The 24,439-nt window shown below is 39.4% G+C and overlaps 1 protein-coding gene across 2 annotated transcripts in view; it reads right to left on the bottom strand.

The window, feature by feature from the left end:
- lmf1 (lipase maturation factor 1) overlaps nt 1–24,439 on the bottom strand; it is a 578,934-nt gene that overhangs the window by 24,512 nt on the left and 529,983 nt on the right. For both annotated transcript variants that reach the window (XM_048609600.1, XM_048609601.1), the window contains exon 10: nt 1,900–2,012. In XM_048609600.1, the coding sequence (XP_048465557.1) occupies nt 1,900–2,012 (113 nt within the window). The remainder of the gene's footprint in view (nt 1–1,899; nt 2,013–24,439) is intronic.

The raw sequence follows: 24,439 nt of genomic DNA, 5'->3' as shown, positions 1-24,439 counted from the left end.
ACAAAAACAATGAACACACATTCACATAGCACTTTCCATGATCTTGGAATGTTCCTTAGCATATTGCACCTCATGTAGGAAACATGGCAGCCAAATTATACATATCACGTTTCCAAGAACAATAATAATACAAATAACTTCATATGTTTTTATTTGGTAATGATGGACAATGCGTGAATATGGGGCTAAAATCTTTCGCAGTTGACTGAGAAGATATACAGAGCATCAGCTAACTTCTCAATCGAAAGATTGATAGTGCAGCCCCACATCCTTCTTCCTGCACTGAACCAGGAGTGACAGCCTAGGTTTTGTAATGGAATCCCTGGAATGGGATTTGATCCTATAACTTCTGAGTCAGTCAAACTCACTATACTAAAGTTGGATGTTAAATTGAGCTAAGGATTGTAGCGTGAAGCATGTCAGAGTTGGCTGTGCACAACAGATAGAAAAGCCAATGTTGTACATGGACCAGAAAACTATGGAAACTTGTTTCCCCATTTTAATTCATCTACATTATCTTTCTTTTATCAACTGTTCTCCGTCTAGCGTACCCACACCCATTTTATATATGGGAAGTAAGGCAAGGAGGTACTCAACTGTGCCTTCAGTGGGCATCAAATGCTTGGAAAGATTGCCGAATAGGCATCAGGAATAAACCACTTAGGTCAGAATCACACTCAACACAGACTTGCTGAGGTCAGCTACCTCAATGCAGATCAACTGGCCTTGGGCCTTCAGCCTCTATCTCTCAGATACTGACTACGTTAACTGGCTGAGGCACTGGGGAGCTGCCAGTTCACTCTACAATAATCAGCACATACTGTACTTGATGTCAGTCCATTCATACGTCAATGACTCCAAGAAGTTATTTACTGCTTGTACATGGGGCAGTACAATAGTGGCATACGTTTGGTTACATATTAGGAGGCTTAATCTGCCAATTTTTGTTACTTTGAAGTTATTATTTATTCCAAGTGCTTATCCATAGATCACCATAATTTATTTACAGACAGAAATTCACTCCAAGGTTAATGCCTCTGTTAAACTGGCAGAAACAGCAATTTGACACAGTAACTACTTACGTTTATACAGTGCCTTAAAAGTAGCAAAACAACCTAAGGCACAGGCACAATTCACAATCATGTTAAGCAATCATATGCTAACATGACTAACAGTTGTTCCTAGGCTATGTACAAAATAAACAGGCATTGTGCTTGCAGTAGTTTTGTTGGTGCCTGACTTGTCTGGTACTGAGACTCGTTTTTCTTTAATGGAAAATGAATGCCTCAAAAGCAAATATCGTACGGTATTCAAGACCTTATTTATATGCTACATACTGTTTGCCAAAGACCGTCGCCAGCACAACAGGCTCCCCTTGGAATACCTGTTACTGGTTTTCATTTGACCATTCTGATTAGAGATCAGATAGTTATGCCCATTCTTTGCTCCCGAATTGTTTATTTGACAAATATGCAGCAGATGCTGTAAATAATGCAGCAGAAAAAGTTCTGACTGATAACAAAATTTGTGGCTATACTTGTACCACGGTAGCTGCCATAATGATTAACTATTAAAATACCACAATTGATTTGAAAAAAAATCAAGTTACATTTGATATGCATGTGAACCTGTGTTGTAATGTCACAATCCTGGAAATCCGTCCCTAACAGTACAATAAAACACTTTTACCACACAGATTGCAGTGGTTCAAGAAGCAGCCAGCACTTTCTTAAGGGTTAGGCATTGGCATAGACAATGACCCTAGTGACAACCAACTCTTGCAAATTAATTAAGACCAAATGAAGATTCTTATTGACTGAAACTAAAAGTAAGAGGGCAGTTCAGGTGAATACCTCTCTCAATTCAACTGCCAAATAAATCAAGGTTAGGACTTCTCACCGTGGTGCTCCTTGATTCTGAAATGGGTTGTGCGCCATTAGAGACAGTACTAGGCTATCATTCATCAGCAGTCTTCCTGCCAAGTGGATTAACCATTCATTTTGTTCATAGGTCTGGAAAAATAATAAGAAACAAAGCAAAAATTATTACCACACACCTTTCCAGAGATTGTAAACTTTTGAGTTTGAGCCCTTGTTGTGCTGCTTTTAGTCAAGCCAGGAGTTGGAGAATTACTGGATAGAGCAAAAGGAGGCACTCAACCTGGTTTGCAAAAAGGCAAAAGTGCACTAATATGGTGTTGAGTAAGGGCAGAAATGGAACAGCATTGGAACTAGGCCATGGTCAAATAGCTTGATGTCTAGTCTCATCTATAAACACCACAATCATGGCAGCAAATCGGCTTCATGACTATCATGTGTTTGCATGAGTTTGAACTGCTGTATTTTCCTACAATGTCCCCTTGTTGAATTACACACAGTCTGTTAAAGTCATAGATGTTGCGTTTATCAAACAGTATTATTACAGGACTGTTTTGTCTATTTGCAGTCTATGACAACATTGTAAATGTGTTCCTTTACATATGTCTCTGACTTCACTGCAAATAGCAAATGCAACAGTTTTATTTCTATACATTTTTGTGTGCTCATGGCATTTAGGCAAGACCAGCACTTATTGCCTATCCTGAAATACCATTCAGTAGGTGGTGGTGAGCTGCCTGCTTGAACTGCTGCAGTCCATGTGGCATAGGTATACCCATTTGTTGAAAGGAGTCCCAGAATTTTGAACCAGCAATAATGAAGGAACAGTAACAATGATATATTTCTAAGAAGCATGAAATTTGTAAGTGGACTTGAAGATGATAATATTCGTGCTTTTCATTTTCTTCTAGGTGGTGGAGGTCATGGATTTATAAAGTCCTGTCAAAGGAGCTTTGGCGAATTGTTGCGGTGCAGTGGTATACACTGCTGCCACTGAGCGTCATACTGGACTGGAAACATTAACTCTGTTTCTGTCTCCACAGAAGCTGCCAGACCTGATGAGTTCCTCCAGTACTTTATGTATTTATTTCAGATCACCAGCCTCCACAGAACTTTGCTTTCATCAGACCAAGGATTCAATTGTCATGAAAACAATGTCAACTTTAATTGTCATTAGAAAGAAGATTTGCTATGTCATGTCTTGGAAGATGACCACAAAAGCAGTGAAATAAATTTTTACTTACACAAGATGAAGAGCTTTAAGAATCTACTAAAAATGGACGTGAAGTCCAAACTATTACAAGTATTTGCTTAATACAACTTAACCATAGTAATGCTGTTAAGATGAGCTATTTAATGGAAACTATAACATCCTGGGGGACAAACATTACTAACTGACTTACTACACATGGTGTAATACAGTATTTAAAATGTTAAATGAAATATTTTGGATGATGTTTGTGAAAATACGTCACTATAGTGATGATTTTTCATTCTATAGGGGAAATGTGTTACAATTTTGACATTTATAAGGTTGTTATGTTTCGGAATTATGTCTTTAATTTAAACTAAAGTGAAGAGGGTTATTTGACCTATTCTGCATCTTTATTATTAAAGATTAAAGGGGCCAGATTATTTCAAGAGGAAAAGGATGCAGAGTATTTACACTTGGTGACAATGGCAGCATCCTAAGTGCTGACAGTGATTTTCCAAAATCCTGGAAATGTGTTGAGAATGTTATGTTGTAAACAGTCGTGCTTTGAACTGTTAATTGAGACTTGGGGTCTCAAGGAGAGCAAATGAACATTTCTGCCTGGATATAAGGCACATGTAACTCATGTTCCCAAGGAGATGAGTTTGTGAGGGGGAGGGGCTAAGGTATCCCTGAAAATCTTAGACAAAATTCGTCTGCTAGGATTTGGAGTAGAGGGAGAGCAGCAACAGGTTAAAGGTTTCTGTTCTCACTGCAGAGAATGTGGGTATGGGATCACACTTGGTTTGGAAACTGCAAATTCACTAACACTTAAAAGGAGACCAGATGATTTGCCGCATATTAGTGAGAGAGAGATATCTTTACACCATGAAGAGTTAAAAGTTTCCAGGTTTGGAAAGATAAAGAGCAGTAGTAAACCTTTTGGAGTAAGAATCATTTTAGCTAGTTCTGGGAGAACTGCATGTCTATTTAAGGGACAGTGAATCACATAGTCAAACGTGGGCTTTTTCAGTTCTGTTAAAAATTCTGCCTATAGTTTAAAGTATAGTGTTTGGTCAATAGTGCTTTCAGTCTGTTTGTTACAGTAAATGAGAAACTTCTAAAACATGAAACCTTGAGTCATCTGTTCAGTTATTAAATGGCAGAACAAATTTCTTCTTTAAAGTTATCAGATTCTACAGGGATCATTAAAACAGAAAAAGCAATCTTGTCAAAACTGCTAGAAAGAATAATAAACACTTGACAGTGAGAACAAGGCACAGGTTCAATTACTGCATTCATTCAAATCATTTTATGTTTTATATCACCACGTGATGAGCTTTGCTACCTTCTAAACGATTAAATCTTTTCCAGCCATGTATTAAACTATAGTTTCACTGTAAAAACTGGATTAATATCCAGCATATAAGTGATACAAACACCTTATCTACAAGTGTTGGTCTGGTTTTCTAACGTACTGCCCAGGAATTCCCACAACTAGGAAAGAAAGCAGATCAGAAAATACAGAATAAGATACAAGATAAAATAGGACAGGAATTTTCATTAAGTGATAAATTGCAGAGAAGAAAAGTCTAGGGCTGCCAACCCTCCAGGACTGTAATTGAATCACCAGAAATTGGTCACTGTTGAAAACAATGCAGATCAAGAGCAACAGAGAAAATAGAAAAAATAACATGAAGTTTTGAACTTTCTTCACAAAAATACTGGAGATGGAAATAAAGGAAACTTAACTGATAATGTAAACAACACTTGCTGGAACAACACTTGCTGGAAAAACTCAGCAGGTGTGCAAGCATATGTGGAGAGATACACGTGATAACTTTTCGAATCCAAAATGACTTCTTCAGTTTACCAGCATCTGCAATACTTAGCTCATGTTCAAGAAATTAACCGACAAGTTATTTAGCCAAGAGCCTAGTCATTTTCTGACGGTTGTAGGAAGTCAGTACAGCAAGAGAATGAGAGCGTGAACAGCCAAAGGCAACAACTTTGCAGCAGGAATACCACCATGATTGGTATGTCAGCAGTCAATGAACAGAAGCTTGCAGGTAGTGTGGTTATATACAGGATGTCATATGGTGGGACCACAAGGAGTACATCCAGTAAGATTTGATACCCTGAGTGAAAATTGGGAGAATCACCATTGTCACTTAATGTTTTATACCTATTTTAAGTTTTAGCTGAAGTTCTTTGTGATTTGCAGTAGAGTTGCAAACATGTCCTCTGTATGTTAGCAGACAATACAATGCCAGATTTAAGAAATGTGGGTTCACAGATTAACAGTTGTTCAACTTTACTGGGACAGTTTTCATGAAGTCGTTGAGAATGGATTATGTTATGGTTGACACATTTGTTGACAAGTCTGTTGGATGTGTTAAGTGGTTTGATTGAAGAAAAATTTCCAAAAACCCAGAAAAAGGAACATGGCTGATTGCAAGGGGCTGACAAATCTTTGAAAATGGAAAGAGACCTGACGTGGAGAAATCACAAGTGTCATGATCAAAAAATCTTTCAGTAATTCAGAACCTTCTAGTAATACCGATGACACACCATTACCATCATTTTATGGCTCTAATCAACAAAATTAAACATTTAAGAACAGTGGGATTGTAGTTAAGTGGTACTGGTCATTTCTACATGAATACAGCCTCAATTCAGTATCAAGCACCTCCAACTCCACAAATATTTTTACGCACAGGCAGACTGATGATAATAGCATCCCTCAAATGTTTCTATGTTTATAAGGGCAGCAAAACATACTATGATGGAATTTAGTCATATCAACATCATGACTTTATCATTCTGTTAGATAAGTGCCTTGAGAATGACTCTGGCATTTGCAGATTTGTGGTTTGAAATGCAAGTTACTTTTTATGCAGAACCATTTTCTCTTGAAACTCTAGGGGACAGTGTGGTAGTGCAGGAACTTGAACCCTCGAGGCTTTAACTGTGCCAAGGTAATTACATCTAGGCTGAAAGTTCATGTGTTGATAATCAAGAGCCAATATCCATCGAAAGCTCTAGGAAACCCCAACATCATACTTAATAATATGATTTTAATATCAAGTGTTGAAAAGTATGTTAAATTTGTCGAAAGCTGAATCTGGAGAACTCACAAACTATCATATAGAGCTGGGTAATATCCTCTGGCTATGATGACGCTACAATGATTAAAAACATTTGCTTAAGGTTCAGATCATTGTTAAAAACCTGAGTTGGAATAACAACGTAAAAGCAAATTAATAAAAAAGGGAAATAGTAATCTGGCAGCTCAACGCCTTCCAGAATGCCCAATCTCTGATGTATTTGAGGGAAAAGCTAAATTAGCACATAACAGAGAATGGAACATAAACGATAAATTGCCAGGATTAAATGAAGGAAAGGAGGAGGTTTGTACAAGCATAAACTTGTGGGTCTGTTGGGCTGAATGGCCTGATTCTGTAAACACTTTATAATATTATGTAAGTCAAATACATATTGATTGTGACTGGAGATAAGCTAAGAGTCAAAAGGTAGAAAGAGACAGAAAAAAGAGAAGAGAGAGAAAGAGAAGGGAGAGGAGATGAGGAGGTGGTGAGATGGCAGATGAGTCTCTCCATGCCTCAAGTAGATAAATATCTCCCAGTCTAGTATTCAGTGAGATCAGGAAAATTTAAGGTTCAGTTTCTAATGATTGATGTTGATCGATTCAAAAAATTAGCAGATAGATAATTGGGCTGAAAGTCCAAGTGGAATAGAGAAACAAATCAACCAAAATTACTGTTTCTCAATACGGAACAATAAAACCCAGACTAGACTATTTTACCTCTGCTGACACTTTGAAGGAGCTTTGCAATTGGTATCACTCCCTGCTCTTTCTGCATATTCCTACAAATGCCTTCTTTTCAATTTAGATTGGCTCAAATCTGATCTCAGTCAGTACCTCAATTATTGACCCAATCAAACAAATATACTCACCCTTCTCCAATCTTTCAAGCTGATCTTCTATAGGAAGGGCCTCCCAAACTTACTAAGTACAGGAATCCTTGGAGGGTGCATTGGAGAGAATCTTCATGGAAGTCAAATCCCCTTTTTATGGCATTAGCTCCTATACTTTGCCCCCAAATCTTTTGGAAAGCTACAGAGAGAATGCAAGGTGGAGAAGATTGCAATTGGGTGAGTCGGGTAGATGTTGGGGGCTGTGGGGAACAACAGGAGAGTCAGAGTGTCAGGGAGATTTTGGTGGTGTGGTCAAAAGTTGGAAGGGAGTATTTGAGGGTATCTGTTGTTTAGTTGTCCATATGTTATACATGGCTTTTAGCTAACGAACACTCCCTGGGTAACCATACAGATAACTCTACTATACAGTTATTGTAGAAGGCACTCTTCTGAAGTTGGGCCTGATGCATATTGAGTCAAAATCGAGATAGTTTAATACAAGAACAAAACACTGTGGATGCTGGAAATCTGAAATAAGTAAATAGAAAATACCAGAAAATTGAGCATTTTTGCACCATCTCTGGAGACAGGGAAACAGTTCACATTTACTGTTGATGATGTGGGAACTGCCCAAGAGTCATCAACTTGAAAACATTAACTGCGTTTCTCCATGGAGGCATTTCAACACTGCAACCAACTGTTCAGCCTGACTGGACAGTGTTTGGTGTTAACAATGGATGATGTTTTGACTCCCCTACACTTACTCCACGAATACTGCTGATCACACGTCAAAATCATTTGGAACTGTTTGGTATCTCTGACTCTAACTCAAGAGTCAGAAACAGCTTTGGAGGGAGAAGGGGGCTTGCCTGTTGAAAGTTCAGCACATTGCTTCTTCAGAGAGATCCTGACATGGATCTTTGGAGGAACATCCAGACTCCAACAAACTGAAGACTGGAATTACTGGATCATCCAATATCCTTTTTAAAATTATTACTGAACCTGATTCCAGCAGCTTTTCAGGAAGCACAAATTATCATAACTCACTGCGTAAAATATGCTTTTCCTCATGTCACCCTCTTTTCCCAGTCTGCCCAAGAAATTTTGTCAATTACCTTATATCGTGTTCTGTGAATGGAAATAATGTCTCTATCAAAACACATTCATAATTTTGAACACTTTCCTAAATCTCCTCTTCAGTGAGATTTATAATCTTAAACCTTAATCTCCTGGGCCATACAGCACAGTCGGTAGCCCTGCACATTAAGTAGCATCCAAACCAGGCAGAAGACAAAATGTTGGGATCCTATGGTGAACAGCAACAAACAAGTAACCCCTGAGTTTGTTTTCATCGCCTCTAGGTATAAAAACTTTAAATTCAACAGAGAAAAAAAAATGCAATTTGCACATAAAACAATCAGCACTTCTTTATAAGGAACATATGTGGCTAATTTAGGGGAGAGAGGAGTGGGGAACTCCAGCAACATCTGTTTTGATTTGTTAGGATAAGTTAGAAACCCAGTCACATGTAAATGCTGATATTTTCCCTTTAGTTTGATGGCAGCCCAGAGATGTTAACCAGCAGAGTGAGAACTTCATTTCTGCTCACTGGGTGAGGAATTTCAACTGATGGGACAGAACATTTTTCCACTTGTATCCACCCAGTCCATTTGGGTTTTTCAAGAGCACGTACACTACGTTTTGCTTCTTCCACTCATCACACCAATCCACTTTAACCTCTAACCTCAGTCTAAAATACCTTACATCACCTATTTTAATTTCTCTTGCTAACAAACCTTGGGTGTCATTGAATGACAAGTGTTGATAATTGGGACATTGTGTCGTCTAGGCTAATATCCAACAAGAACTGGATTGGGATTATTTTGATTCATTTTATGTAGACAGGAGGTCCCAAAGCCATTGAAGCAATTTTTAAAGTGCAGTCACTGTTGCAATAGGAGCCTTCCCAACAACAGACAGAAGAGATTTCAACTCCATCAATTTGGGCTGAATTTCAAACTGAGGTAAGAGATCCCAAAACCCAAAACCAGCCCAGATTGTACCCATCTCCCTAACCTGTCCTCCCACCCCAAGCCCCACCCCCATCTCCTACCTACTAACCTCATCCCGCCTCCTTGACCTGTCCGTCCTCCCTGGACTGACCTATCTCCTCCCTACCTCCCCACCTACACTCACCTTTACTGGCTCCAACCCTGCCTCCTTTACCTGTCTGTCTCCTCTCCACCTATCTTCTCCTTTATCCATCTTCTATCTGCCTCCCCCTTTCTCCCTATTTATTTCAGAATCCCCTTCCCCTCCCCCATTTCTGAAGAAGGGTCTAGACCCAAAACGTCAACTTTCATCTCCTCTGATGCTACTTGGCCTGCTGTGTTCATCCAGCTCTACACCTTGTTATCTCAGATTCTCCAGCATCAGCAGTTCCTACTATCGAGGTAAGAGATAAACCTCTTTTGCACCAATGAATCATTCGCCCCAGAATTAGGTCTTTAAGTACACATCATCAAAATTTTTATATTAAACAAGTTTAAAGAAAACTATTTGAACAAAATAAGTCTCATCACTCTGAAGTAGTTGGGGGCAATCTTTCAAGTGCTGTCTTCCTCAATTCTAGTTTTTTTCACACATTGGAAATTTTGTGAGGACATTAGAAACAGAAGGAGTAGCCCATTAGGTCCATCGTGTCTGCTCCAGCATTCAAATACCGTCATTGTACGATCTTTTGCTATAACTTCACTTGCCTTCCCACTCCCCATATTCCCTGAGACACCAAAAATCTGTGCATCTCAGGTTTAATTTAATGTGGTTTGGTTGGCTAGATCAATATTTATTCAATGATGGGACATCCACAACCCTCTGGAGTAAAGAATTCCAAAGATTCACAAGACTTTTAAGTGAAGCAGTTTCTCCTCAGCTCAGTACTAGTTGATTGTCCCCTCATACTGAGACTACTCCCTACATTGAAACAACTTTTCAGTGACTACCTTGCCAACATGCCACCCTTTATAATTTCAAAGTGATCACCTCTCATTCTTCTACACTGCAGAGAATATAGACACAAGTTACTCAGCTTCCCATCAGAAGAAACCGTCTCATTCCAGGCACTAGGGGCCAGGGACGTTATTCCTACTATTACTATCAGCTTATCAAGTTTAAAGGTCCTTTTTTTTGGGATTCCATTGACAGCTCTCGAACATTCCTCTTTTAACGTGCTCCTTAAAATGTATCCCTTTGAACAAATTTTTGATCCTCATGTCTCCTTCTTCAGCTGGGTGTCAACTGTTAGTTTGTTACATTTTTAGAAGGCTTTCTTTTTTAGTAACACTACATAAATGTAAGTTACTGTTCTTGTGATTTTAGCTCGAACTACCGTAACAGTAAGAGCAAATTTTCATCAAAAATCGAAAGAACTTTAAGACTGATCATATTTGTCTTGAATCTTCCAGAGCCTAGATTAATGTCTGGCTTTCTGGCCTAAAGATCAAGGGTCCTGTTATTCTAGGCACTTTATTGAATCATTATGACAGGGCTGATGTTCCAGAGCACATAGACTAAAAGCAAACAAAGCATTGGGCTTCCTTTTTAGAGAGATGTAAGTGAAAAGCAGACAGACCTTAAACTTACACAAAAATTGGCTAGACCATGTTGGAGGCAAGCAAATAGTTTCTGTTTTCATAGTGTATAAAGGATGTAGAAACACTTGAGGAAATGAGGAAAATAAAAAGCAATAAGCACAATATCAGAACTAAGAGGTGACATCAATCAGAAAAGACTAAACAGGCTGGGGATTTTATCTTCACAAAAGAGTAGGCTGAGGGATGAGAAAAATCTTTGAGAAAAGGTAGGGCAGGTATCAAGATGTTTCTACATTCTGAAAGATCAGAACCAAATTTAATAAATGAGACAGTAATAAATCCAACAGGAAATTTAGGAGAAACCTCTTTATCCAAAGAACAGAGAGAATGTGGAACTTGCTATCTCAGGGAACATGCATTTTGGAAGAAACATACGATTAGAGGTTGCAACTCTTTTGAACAATTACACTGAGTAGTCTGTGCTGTTACTGGAGAGCTCCATCAACTCATAGAGATACGAAATCAAAAACCTCTCTCATGGATTGGTTCAAGCGTGACTCCTCCTAAATCTGTGCTTAAAAAAACATTTGCAACCAAGGTTACGAAAGCGCATCTGCGCTGAAGTCAATGCCTTTGCTATTCAAGGTCATGGCTTTTCCACCCTGGAAACCACACTCACTAATGGCACAAAACCAATAATGAAATGTCACCTGAAATGCAGTTTTCAGCCATGGACCAAGAAGATTCTGTTCTTAGTTTCTCACTTGCACAACAATAGTGCATCTCACACATTCACTATCTTAAAAGGTCAGCTCCTCAAACGTGACCTCCATCTGTCCTAACCTACAAGAGCCATTGACTAAAAACTGCTGAGGAAGTTAAAATACAAAAACATTCTAATTTACAAGCCTGCCAGCTCCCATTGGGACGCAAAGGCTCATTTGCTTTCACGGTGTATTACTTGTAGAATTTTGTGCTTGTTTGAGTTTGTCACATCGAAGTCATCTTGCGGGCACACACGCATGCAACTATGCATCTTGTGTTGGGGCACATTTCCTCCTATGGTTACCAGTTCTTTGGAAAATAGGTTCCCCTCTTCTTCATTAATATGATACAATTGGTAAACAGTCAGTCACTCTCATTAAAACATTTTGCCATTCACTCTTAAAGTATTCTATCCATTATCAGTCCAGTTCTCTTCAAGACACCCAATACAGTCGATCTAACTCAATTCATAGAATCACACAATACAGAAGCAACCCTCAGGCTGAATGGGTCTTCACCGATATAAAGAACACTCTACATCTACACTAGAACCACTTTCCGGCACTTGGCTCACAGCCTTGAATGTTATGACATTTCAAGTGTTCATCCAAGTGCCTTTTAAAGGTTGTGAGGTTTCCTCCCTCAAATATATAGGGAGAGGTAGAATAGGCTGGGACTTTTTCCACTGGAGTGCAGGAGACTGAGGGGTGACCTTATGGAGGTCTATAAAATCATGAGAGGCACAGATAAAGTGGATGGCCCATAGCTTTTCCCCATGGTATATGAGTCTAAAACTTGAGGGCATAGATTTAAGATGAGAAGGAGAGATATAAAAAGGTCCAGAGGGGCAATATTGTTCACCCAGAGGGTGGGGAGTGTCTGGAATGGGCTGCCAGAGGTCGTGGTGGAAGCGAGTACAATTTCATCATTTAAGAAACATTTAGACAGGTACATGGGTGGGATATGGAGGGATATGGATCAAACACAGATAAATGGGACTAGTTTAATTATGAAAACTGGGCAGCATGGGCAAGTTGGGCCATAGGACCTGTTACATGCTGTAGACCTCTGACTCTATAACACTATAATTACCCTTCCAGGCCATGCCTTATGATTCCTTTGAATTCTCAGCATATCATCTCTGATCTTGTGAACATCAAGAACGTTTCAATTGGTCCACAGACTCTCAGAAATGTTACAGTGCAGAATGATACCATTCAGCCCATCATGTTTGCTTTGGCTGCCTGAACACTTTAACTTACTGCCCTTTCCCCATAACCCTGCACATTGTTGGTATTTAAATAATCACACAATACCCTCTTGAATGCCTCAATTTAACTTGCCTCCACCACACTTCCACAGAGTGCATTCCATACTCTAATTACTCACTGGTTATGTCATATTTGGGGGTTCTGGAGTGTGGACGAATGTTAACTATTTTCAGACTGGGCATAATATTCCATATTATTGAATTATGCCTGTTAAACTCTCTTTTCTTCATGCTGGGGATGGAAAGAATCTAAAATGATTGGAATTAAAAAATGAAAACAGTGCATTTATATAGCACACATCAAAATCTTAAACTTTGCAAAGTGCTTTATAAGCAATGAAGTAGTCTTGAACTATAGACATTGTTGCAATACAGGAAGTATGGCAACCAATTTGCAAACCCCAGATTCTCATTTCAGCAATGAAATAAATCACCAAATCATGTGTAAGCGATAAATTTAGGTCAAGACACTGGGAGAACTAGTCTTCAAACAGTGCAGTGGGAATTTTACGTTGATATAAGATGACAGAACTATGAATCATAGAATGCTAGTATGCAGGTACAAGAGGTAGTAAAAAAATTCCAACAAACCATGGATGCTAGAAATCAGAAACAGAAACAGAAATTGCTGGAAAAACTCAGCAGGTCTGGCAGCATCTGTGGTGAGAAAGCACAGTTAATGTTTCAGGTCCAGCGACTCTTCTTCAGGATTTCCTTCAGCAGGTAATAAGGAAAGCAAATGGAATTTTGGTACTTATTGCTAAAGGAATAGAGTGTAGAAATAGGGAAGTGTTGTTGCAACTGTACAATGCATTAGTCATACTGCACCTGGAGTATTGCATACAATTTTAATACTCTTACTTGAGGAGGGATGTAGTTGCATTGGAAGTGGCTTTAGAGGAGGTTCACGAGATTGATTTCAGAGATGAGGGGCTTGTCTTATTAAAAAAGATTGAGCAGCTCATGCCTATTCTGTCTGGAGTATAGAAAATTGGAAGCAAAGAGGCATACAAAATACTAAAGGGAATTGAAAAAATAGATACAAAAAGTATGTTCCCTCATACGGGGTAATCTAGAATGAGAGGTCATAGTTTTAGAACAAGGGGTAGCAGATTTAAAACGGAGATGAGGAGAAATGATTTCTTTCGAAGAGTTGTGAATCTGTGGAATTCACTACCCCAGAGTGTGGTGGATGCTGGGACATTGAGTAAATTTAAGGAGGAGATAGATAGATTTTTTAAAAATAGTAACAGGTTAAAAGTTACTGAGAACAGGCAAGAAAGTTCAGTTGAGACCAAGATGAAATCAGCCATAATTGTATCAAATGGTAGAGCAGGTTTGAGGGGCTGATTTGCCTACTCCTGCTCCTGATTTTTATGTTCTTATGTTATAACAAGTGGGTTTAACAACTTACCCAAAACACAGCACTATTAACAATGTATGCTTCTTCAATTCTACATGTTAATGCAAGTCTTATTTTTGTGTTCAAATCTTTAAAGTAGTGTTTACCCCTTACAAAGATCTGGCTCACAGGCAGGAGTTTTACTATTAAGTCAGGTTTCCATACTCTAAATGAATGATAAATATCAATGCATTAAATCTTACATTTACTCTCCAGAAAAAAAAAACATGTTCCTTAATGTCATAATGCTAGATGATCTTGCCTTGGATGTTTGTGAGAAGAAAAACAGAAAAGAAGATTTCAAACAGAAACCGAATGTAATCAGCCCCAAAGCAGTACAGTAAGATTACTCAGATCCTTTCTTTGTGGTGGATCAATGAAGGCAAAAGTATGGGGTGCAAATTACTTTAATTCAATTAACTTAAACAGCTGTTGCTTTAATGAAACGTAAAGCAGTAAAAGTGGAAGGTTGACATGGTTCAATACATATCAGACAGCAATATTTTTAGTGCATTGGAGATTGAAAATTGCAGGCCTATTTTCTGTTATGTTTTTCCTGATCTTCTACTCTGCAGCTTCTGTGAGCACCAATTCATGCTCAGGTTTACTTCAATAATACTGGCCACCATAGGGAACTGAGCATAAGTTACTCTTCTAACAGAGCATTGACACAGAATCATCAGAAGCATTGCAGCGGTCTGCAATTTTCTCACAAGATACTGTACTTTCAAACAACAAGAACAGGAATAGGCGAAAAAGCTTGTTAATCCCATCAACTAGATTACAGCTAATATACATTTTATTTCTTTTTAAAAGAATGCTATTCCTTTGCCCAATTCTATTTGTTTCTAGTTGGCATGGTGGCTCAATGGTTAGCAAAGCTGCCTCATAGCACCAGGGGACCTGGGTTTGATTCCACCTTTGGGTGACTGTGTGGAGTCTGCACATTCTCCTGTGTCTGCATGTATTTCCTCTGGGTGCTCCAGTTTCCTCCCACAGTCCAAAGATATGCAGGTTAGGTGAATTGGCCATACTAAATTGACCATAATGTCCAAGATGTGCAGGCTAGGTAGATTAGCCATGGGAAATGCAGGGTCTGCTTCCTCACCTACGCTCAGTTCGCAATAAACAACTGCACCTCCCAGTCGCGAACCATTTCAACTTCCCCTCCCATTCCTCAGACCACATGTCCATCCTGGGCTTCCTGCAGTGCCACAACGATGCCACCCGAAGGTTGCAGGAACAGCAACTCATATTCCGCTTGGGAACCCTGCAGCCCAATGGTATCAATGTGGATTTCACAAGCTTCAAAATCTCCCCTCCCCCTACCGCATCCCAAAACCAGTCCAGCTCGTCCCCGCCTCCCTAACCTGTTCTTCCTCCCACCTAGCCCCTCCTCCCACCTCAAGCTGCACCCCCATTTCCTACCTACTAACCTCATCCCGCCCCCTTGACCTGTCCGTCCTCCCTGGACTGACCTATCCCCTCCCTAACTCCCCACCTACACTCACCTTTACTGGCTCCATCCCCGCCTCTTTGACCTGTTTGTTTCCTCTCCACCTATCCTCTCCTCTATCCATCTTCTATCTGCCTCCCCCTCTCTCCCTATTTATTTCAGAACCCCCTTCCCCTCCCCCATTTCTGATGAAGGGTCTAGGCCCGGAACGTCAGCCTTTCTGCTCCTAGGAGCTGCTTGGCCTACTGTGTTCATCCAGCTCTGTGCCTTGTTGTCTCTGCTTCCTCGCTGTTTTCTATGATTTACCTGCCTTGATTCTCTATACCTATGCCTAAAAAGAGCTCAGTTTTGCAATTTTCTTTTGATCCCCATGTGAATGGACCTATGGGAGAGATTTTCACTACCCTATGTGAAGTAGTGCATCAAGATATCACCTTTAATGGCCTTGTTCTAATTCTAAGATTATGGTTCTTTATTCTGGATTCCCCACTCTTCATTCCATGCTCTCTAAGAACTGCTTCATTAGAGCTGAAAGAGAGATGTGTTGATGAAGCTTTTGGTCTTGCACTCCTCAAGACAAATGCAAGAATGCCAAATTTCAAATGATCACAATAATTTATACTACTGCAACAGAGGGAAAAAATTGGTTGACAAGTCAATTCTGATTTGCCGAGGCATATCATTGAGAAAGTAACAGGAAACTAAAGACTCTTGAAGCCCTGAGGTAATTCAATAAAAGGTGCAAGGATTGAGTTAGTTCATTTAAAAATATCAATTATATCACTCCTTAATCTCCTATAACATAGGAAGTACAAACTTAATCTGTCCAAAATGTAGTATGCAACGTTCAAAAACCAATAAAGTACTCTGAACGAGGACTGGTGGGGAGGGCAGTGGTTATGTGACTGTAATATAACATCTACCCATGACATCCATCTTCCCTGATAGGAATGAGGGAGTGTTTAGAATGTAGGAGACCATGCTATCACATGATGCTTTATTAAAATGCACAGTCATGTTTTGACAGAGTATACAACCAATCCAAGCAAGTGACACAGTTCCAGCATCATTCCAACATCTCCCTCAAGTCAGATCTGTGGATGGGCCACCAAAGTTTTAAATCATTGCAGGGAAACAAAAATTGTGAATGATATCAAACTGTAAATACCACATTGGTAGCCTGGAAAGTATGGCCGGCCTCACTCAAACTGACTGCAGACTGTAAATGATTTTTATTGCCAATATTAGGTACAGTAATATTTTTTCTAACAGCTGCTTTTGTTTCATTTTTAACTTTCAAAGCCTTTGTGCCTAATCCCATGGGCTGACCTGCAGCACAGCCCAGCTTTGCATCTCTCAGGATTTATGGATAGAAAACAGTGGGCTGCCAGGTAAAGCCTGAAGTAATAGTATCGAGCATTTAATGGCAGCAAATTACAACACCTGGCTCAGCCTCAAATCATGGAAAATTATTTCACCTTCATTTAGCTTCCTAACCTCCCAATCAAATATAATTCCTTCATTCTTAGAGAGCTGTTATTTAAAGACGGAGTTCCACATCAGGAGCTCTTTCCAAAAATCAAGTCACTAAGGATGTGGGTCTTGTGCGTGCTTTTTTTTTAAAAGATATAGTCAAAAATACATCATTTATTTTGGCAAATTTGCTTTAAGTAGTAAATGCTAATTATGTAATGAAGGGAAGTCATACAGGAAAACTTCTTATGGGGTGAGGTAACTGAATTTATGTCATTAATAATGTAGCCTTGTACCTAGGTTGTTGGAGCTATCATCTCATTTCAGATGTTGAATCCCGTTCCTTTATTATGCACAGTCCCCATCACCCATCCGTATAATAAAAAATAACGTACCTAATGTACAATCTTATGGGGTCTAAACAACATGGGCTATGGCAGAAAACGTGGCAGAACCGCCTGCGAAGTCTAGCAAGGCCTATCTCGACGTCGGAAGCAACATGCTGCATTTTTTCTCTGAGTTCCAGGCATTGAAGCAAGATTCTAACTTTTGAGTGGTGGGTTACCTATTAAGGGGCTCTATCGCTTGCCAAGTTAATAATTTCGACTCCCTACAGTGTGGAAACAGACCCTTCAGCCCAACAAGTCCACACCGACTCTCACAGCTTCCCACCCAGACGCATCCCCTTATAACCCACCTAATCTACACATCCCTGAACACTATGGGCAATATAGCACGGCCAATCCATCTAGCCTAAACATCTTTGGACTGTGGGAGGAACCTGGAGCACCCGGAGGAAACCCACGCAGACACGGGGAGAATGTGCAAACTCCACACAGTCAATCGCCTGAGGGTGGAATCGAACCCAGGCCCCTGGTGCTGTGAGGCAGCGGTGTTAACTACTGAGCCACCGTGTTGTCCATGGTGTTTAACTTATTTAATTGGTCGTCTGGAAAAAGTTTGTTTTTCCTTTTATATTGTGACCTTTGGTGTAGTAGGAATAGATTGTCAGCGCACTCCTCCAGCCTCGGCTATGATACCTGGTTCTTAGGTGGTGCAAATCTAACTTGTCCCACTCTTCTTGTTGTCACAGTTTGTGCACAGTGGCCAATAGATCTACAAGGTACACTGTAACAACTCAACAAGGTTCCTTTGACAGCACTTTCCAAACTCATGACCTCAACCACTCTGACACCAGCACCAGTTACATGGGAACATCATAAACTGCAAGTTCCCGTCCAAGCCACTCACCACTCTGACTTGGAACTATATTACTGTTACTCCAGTGTTGCTGCGTTTAAATTCTGCAACCCCCATTCTAACAGCACTACAGTGTACCTACATCATTTGGACTGTAGTGATTCAAGGAAGTAGTCCACCAACACCCACTCTGGGGCCACTAGGACTGGACAATAAATAACCTAGCCAATGGCACCTATATCTTGTGAATAAATTAGCAAAAAACATAAGTCGTATGATGAGCTGTTTAAAAACTGATGAAAAGGTTACAAGAATGACTGAAAGAATCATAATTGTTAAAACAAACTGTAGAGGGCAGTCTGAAAGATCATATATTGTTCTGTTTACACACGTTCAGCATCTCAAATTATATAAAACTTTCTGTACGTCTCTGTGCAAAAATTATTTTTGGCTACAAGCTGATCTCTTGGTCACATGGCTCACATAACTGTGGGCAAGGTGATAATCTTGAACTTTTCCTTTTGGAATTTGTCCTGGTTTCTGAGTTCTAGAAAGGAGGAATGTCTTCCTTATCATTTGAAAACACAAAGTAGCATTTTGTTCAAAGACTGCTTTCCCTTTGATAAAGTGCTCCATAATAGAAGAATGAATAATGTCAGAAGGTATGGACTCGGGGATCCATAGGTAGTATGGCTTACCAGCTGGTTTCAAGATAGAAAGCAAAGAGTGGGAGCAGAGTGGAGTGGCAGAAAGTGAAAAGTTGTGTTCCAGAAGGATCAGTGTTGAGACCACTGCTGTTTACAATCTACATTAATTATTTGGACTTTGAATCAAAGTTCCAAATTTGCAGATAACACCACATTTTGGGGCCTGATGGGACGTGCTGGTAATAGATAACACCAAGGAAGACTGCAAAAAATTACAACAGGACATTGATAAAAGGACTTGCAGAATGAGAAAATAATTGACAAAAGAAACTCAAAACAGATAAATATGAGATGCTACATCTTGGAATGTGCAAGTCTAGGTAGGATGAGGAACAAAGAAATCTCAGATTCCAGACAGACCATTCATTAAAAGGTTTCACCAAAAGTTAGCAAAGCCTTGGAAAAAAAGCAATCTGAGCACTATACTTCATTTCTCAAGGGACATATCTGTAATTGAAAAGCAGAGAAGTCATACAATACCTTGATTGGACCATATTTACAGCAATGCATGCAGTGTTGTTTGCCCTTTACAAGGAAGGATATAGATCAGCCATAACACATATACGATCAGCCATGGCCATATTGGATGGTGGAGCAGGCTCAAAGAGCCAAATGGCCTACTCCTGTTCCTATTTTTTAAGTTTCCAGATGCACTGCAGAGAAGATTTACAAGGACAACACCAGAAACATGTGGATTTACATATCAAGAAAGCATTGACAGACTGGATCGCTTCTCTCTTGACAAAAAGGCTGAGAGGTGGCCTAATAGAAATTATGAAAGGTTTTGATAGAATAGATTGCGACAGAACATTTCCTCTTGTGGGAAAGGACATAACTAGAGACCATCAGTGTAAGCTAGTCAATGAGAATCCATCAGGGTATTCAGGAGAAACGTCTTCACCCAAAGGAGTGATTAGATCATGTTATTCAGAACAGGGAGTTGTTGAAGTAAACAGTATACATGCACTTAAGAGGAATCTTGACAAAATTGAATGTGAGGAGAAAGAGAACAGATGGTTACAGTGATAGATTCAGTTGAGAGAAAATGGGATGTGACTCTAGTGGAGCATGCACTTCAGTGTGGACTGTTTGGGCTAAATGGCTTGTGTCTATTCTAGTGCTATGTAATGGAATCCTTGGTTCGCTTCAATGCAAATATCATATTTTGGTGACAACACCCACAATATGTCGTTACAACTATGCCATTTGTTGGGGGAAGTGTTCTTAAAATGATGAGGGGCTTTCACTTGAATAGTTGGAGAAAAAACTGTTTCCATTGGCAGAAGTGTTGGTAACCAGAAGATACAAATGCAAGATATTTGGCAAAGTAACCAGATGGGCGATGAGAATGTTCTGTTTGTTCAGGCAGCCAGTTGCCTGGAATAAGTAGCTGGGAAAGATGGTGGAAGCAGATTCAATACTAACTTGAAAAAGGAAACCAAGTGTGTACTTGAGAAAGGAACAGCAACATCAGGAGTGGCCCATAGCCAAGCTGATGGCAGACATCATGATTCAACTCAATGACTTTCCTGGAAGAGTGAGTCAAGATGGTTAAATAATGTTTCATTAACATGATAAGCAGCCCAGAGTAGTTCCAAAGGCTCAGTACCAATGATGCCAAAGGTAGTTAATTGCTGCCACTGGTCCTTCAGTTTGGTCCTGCCAACTTGTGTCTATCCAAGAATTGAATGCTCACAGTTGTGAAACAGTACAGAATTTTGCACACGTAGCTATTCACTATTGCTGAAACTAAAGCATAGAATAAGTAGGGTCAGAGAAAAAATCTGATGATGATTTTGTCAGGCGAAAATGCAAACTGTGAGAACTAAAACAACAGGGCATCCTACAGAATCAAGAGAGTATTTATCCCACGCAAAAAACTTAAATCATACTTAAGAACCTCTTCTGATCTTTTTCCAGTGTATACCATTATTCCCTATGCTGTATTCAGGCAAAGCCTTTGTATAAATTGTGCCTGCCAACCACTGACGCCACAAAGTACATCTTTCAAAATATTGAACATTTCCAACAGACCATCCCAGAATTAAACTCCAGTCATTCATACCAACCATGTCCAGCATTTTTTTCTCCCCAGTAGCTTGCTGTGCACTACATAAACAAATTGAGCATGCCAGAATCTTGAAAGAAGTTTTCAATTACACTGAAGCAGTTTTAAAAACACTGCTATGAATAACTCTTTAAACAGCTTGTTATTAAATTCTGGCTATTTTAAAATAGATAGGTCACAGCACTTTGTTAGGAATCAATGTCTGAAAACTATGATTTTGTGAAGTATGCATTAAGACAATAGAAAATAGACTTCTTTCCTGCTATTTTGCACCCTCAATTCTGATCTCTGACACCTATTTGTTCCTGCAACTATTATTCTTCTTTGCCAATCTCTTGTAGACCCCCTTTACTTTTATTGTCCATCATTTTACCATGAATAATAATGCAGTTCCCAAAATACATACAGAATAAAAGTAAGCAATTAATCATAAATGAGGAGTATATCACTGACTCAAAGATTTTCATATACAGGAGTGATTCCAAAAGCAACTTGAACAGTATAGCAAGTTTCATTCACTTCCAAACAAGCAACAGAAATACACATACATATGCATAAATGTGATAAATTGTTAATGCTGACAGAATAAACCATTGCCAATTAAAATATAGTACATGCATTTATATGGTACCTTCATAACCTCAGCATCTCCCAAATCGCATAATAGCCAATGTAGTACTTTAGTTCAGTCACTGCTCTACTAAAGGAAGTATAACTACTAATTTGTGCATAGAAATGATACAGTGACTGAGTGATCTGTTTTAGCAATGTAGGTTTAAGCGTAAATGTTGAGGAAGGCTGCAAAGCTTTTGTTGGAATAATGCTCCATACACATCTGAGAGAATAGACAGGATCTTGGTTTAGTGTCTTGCCTGAAAGACACCACCCACAAATGAGGTCCACCTGAAATCTGCCTAGACTGTATGTTTCAGTTGTAGAAGTGGGTTCGAAGCCAAGACTTTCTGACTTAGCTTCAGCTATGGGTGAGAAAAAAATAATTTCTTCAGTTATACAGGTCACTGCTGAGGCAACATCTGGAGCACAATATTGGACATCTTAAAGAAAGATGCCAATGTGTTGCATGGTGGAGGCACTTCAGAGAAGATCTGCCAGATTAATACCTAGAATGAGAGGGCTGTCTTATGGGGAAAGGTTAGACAGGCTAGGTTTATAACCATTGGAGTTTAGAACAACAAGAGGTGACTTGATTGAAACATACAAGATCCTGAGGAGTCTTGACAGGGTAGATTTAGAAAGGATGTCTCCTCTTATGGGGAAATCTAGAAATAGAAGTTATTATTCAAACGTTAGGAGTCATCCATTTAAAACAGAGATGAAGTGAAAATTGTTCTCTTAGAGGGTCATGAATCTTTGGAACTTCTGTCCTTGAATATTTTTAGATAGAAGTTGATAGGTTTCTGTTAAGCTGGGGATCAAATGTCATTGGGATAGATGGGAATGCCAGAGCAGGATCAAGGGCTGAATGGCCTATTTCTGCTCCTGATGTTATCAGCTGATTCATGTCACTCAAGGCAGATAGAGGGGCATAGCTGACAGGAATTATACACCAGGAAGGGAAAAAGAGAAGGGGAAACCCAGTATTGTTTAATCTGTCCACGGGATTAAAGACACAGTAGCAACAGTGTTATCAAAGTAACTGGGCAACAGAAAACATAGTTTTTTTTTGAACTGAACAAAGATATACAACTGGGATTCCCCTGGGTTGGCACCATAAGCTTCCAAACTAAAATCTTTTTAATCTACTATATTTATCTTGCTCAGTCATAACCTCTCCTAATATAAACTAAAACCCCTGGAGAATATCTCTCTCAAACTGTTTTAAAATAAATCACAATGGCTACAGAAATACATAAAAGTTGATCAGGTGCAAAGAAAAACACATATGTCACAAATTCAAAATCCAAGCTTAAAAACAAATGTCATCAGAATATATACAAGTCACACACCAACGTCATACAATTGATAAATTTTGGAAGAAGAATGAGGAAAGGCAATATAAAATATAAGGTACAATTCTAAAGGGATGCAGGATCAAATATATCTGGGGTATATGGGCACATATCAGTGGCAGGGCACATTGAGAAAGTTGTGAAAGGTGAGTGGGATTTGGGATTTTATGAACAGAGGCAGAGTGAACAAAGTAAGAAAATTATATGAGCCACTGGACACTGAAGTTTAACAGGATGTGAAGACATTAGAGGGGGTACAGAAAGTAATGTCAAAGTATGGGGCAGCGAGGTGGGTCAGTGGTTAGCATTGCTACCTCACAACACCAACGATCAGTTCAATTCCATCCTTGGGCGACTGTCCATGTTGAATTTGCACATTCTCCCTGTGTCTGTGTGGGTTTCCTCCAGATGCTCCAGTTTTCTCCCACAATCCAAAGATTTGCAGGTTAGGTGGATTGGCCGTGATAAATTGCCAACAGTGTCCAGGGTGTGCAGATTAGGTGGATTATGCACAGGAAAAGTAGGGTTACAGTGAAGGAGTGGGTCTGGGTGGGATGATCTTTGGAGGGTTGGTGTGGACTTGATGGGCTGAATGGCCTACTTCCACAGTCTAGGGGCTCTATGATACGATTCCAAGGATGAGAGATTCCTGTTAGATAAACAGACTGAAAAAGCTGTGGTTGATCTCCTCACAGAATGTTGAGATAAAATTTGACAGAGATGTTCAAAAGCACGTAGTCAGGATACAGGGAAGAAATCTTTACCATTGGCCAAAGGGTCAAGCACCAGAGGACAGAGCTAAACGGGGAGTTATAGATGATGACATAAGGAAGTTTCACATTAAGTTGGTTCTGAAATGCGCAGGCTGAGAGTGCATTGAAAGCAGATTCAATTAAGCTTTCAAAAGAAAATTTGATAAGTACCTGAAAAAAAAATGGCAGGACTTCAGAGAAGGACTGGATTGTGCAACAAGTTGAATTGCTCTTGCAGAGAACAGCATATCAGGCCAAATGGGCTCTTTCAGTGCAATGATTATTTTATCATTCTATGCCTGCACATCCAGCAATAAACATGCACAGATCAGTTTCAACTGAAATTTGGCAGAAGAAAATTAAATGAAAAATAAATTATTTGGACTAGGAAATGTTATGTAAACATACATATCCAGCTAAAGAAAATTGAGTCTAAATAAATTGGTTTTAACACAATGGCACAGCAGAAAAATAAATTGTCTTTGAATTCCAAACATTATTGTTCTAGATGGGTCTATATCTGAATTGGGTCTACATCTGTTATAGCCGTGCTAAAGTAGTCCTTTATCCCAAACTAACATTTTGAATATTTCTCAATACGTTACATCCTTGGAAGTCTAAATTTCTGAAACCATATCTAAACTGAGGATCCTAATGGCAGACAGACATGTGCCTCTGGAAATCTGAGAATCATGAGCACATCTTGGATTGAAGTCCACATCATACTCAGACATCCTGCAAACTCCCATCCTACCCATCCCACCCATCCCTTCCA

This window comes from Rhincodon typus, chromosome 21 (assembly GCF_021869965.1).
Source record: "Rhincodon typus isolate 14 chromosome 21, sRhiTyp1.1, whole genome shotgun sequence".
NCBI classification, from domain to species: Eukaryota; Metazoa; Chordata; class Chondrichthyes; order Orectolobiformes; family Rhincodontidae; genus Rhincodon; species Rhincodon typus.
The sequence above is the reverse complement of the archived record's forward strand: the minus strand, read 5'-3'. Positions and strand labels throughout refer to the sequence as shown.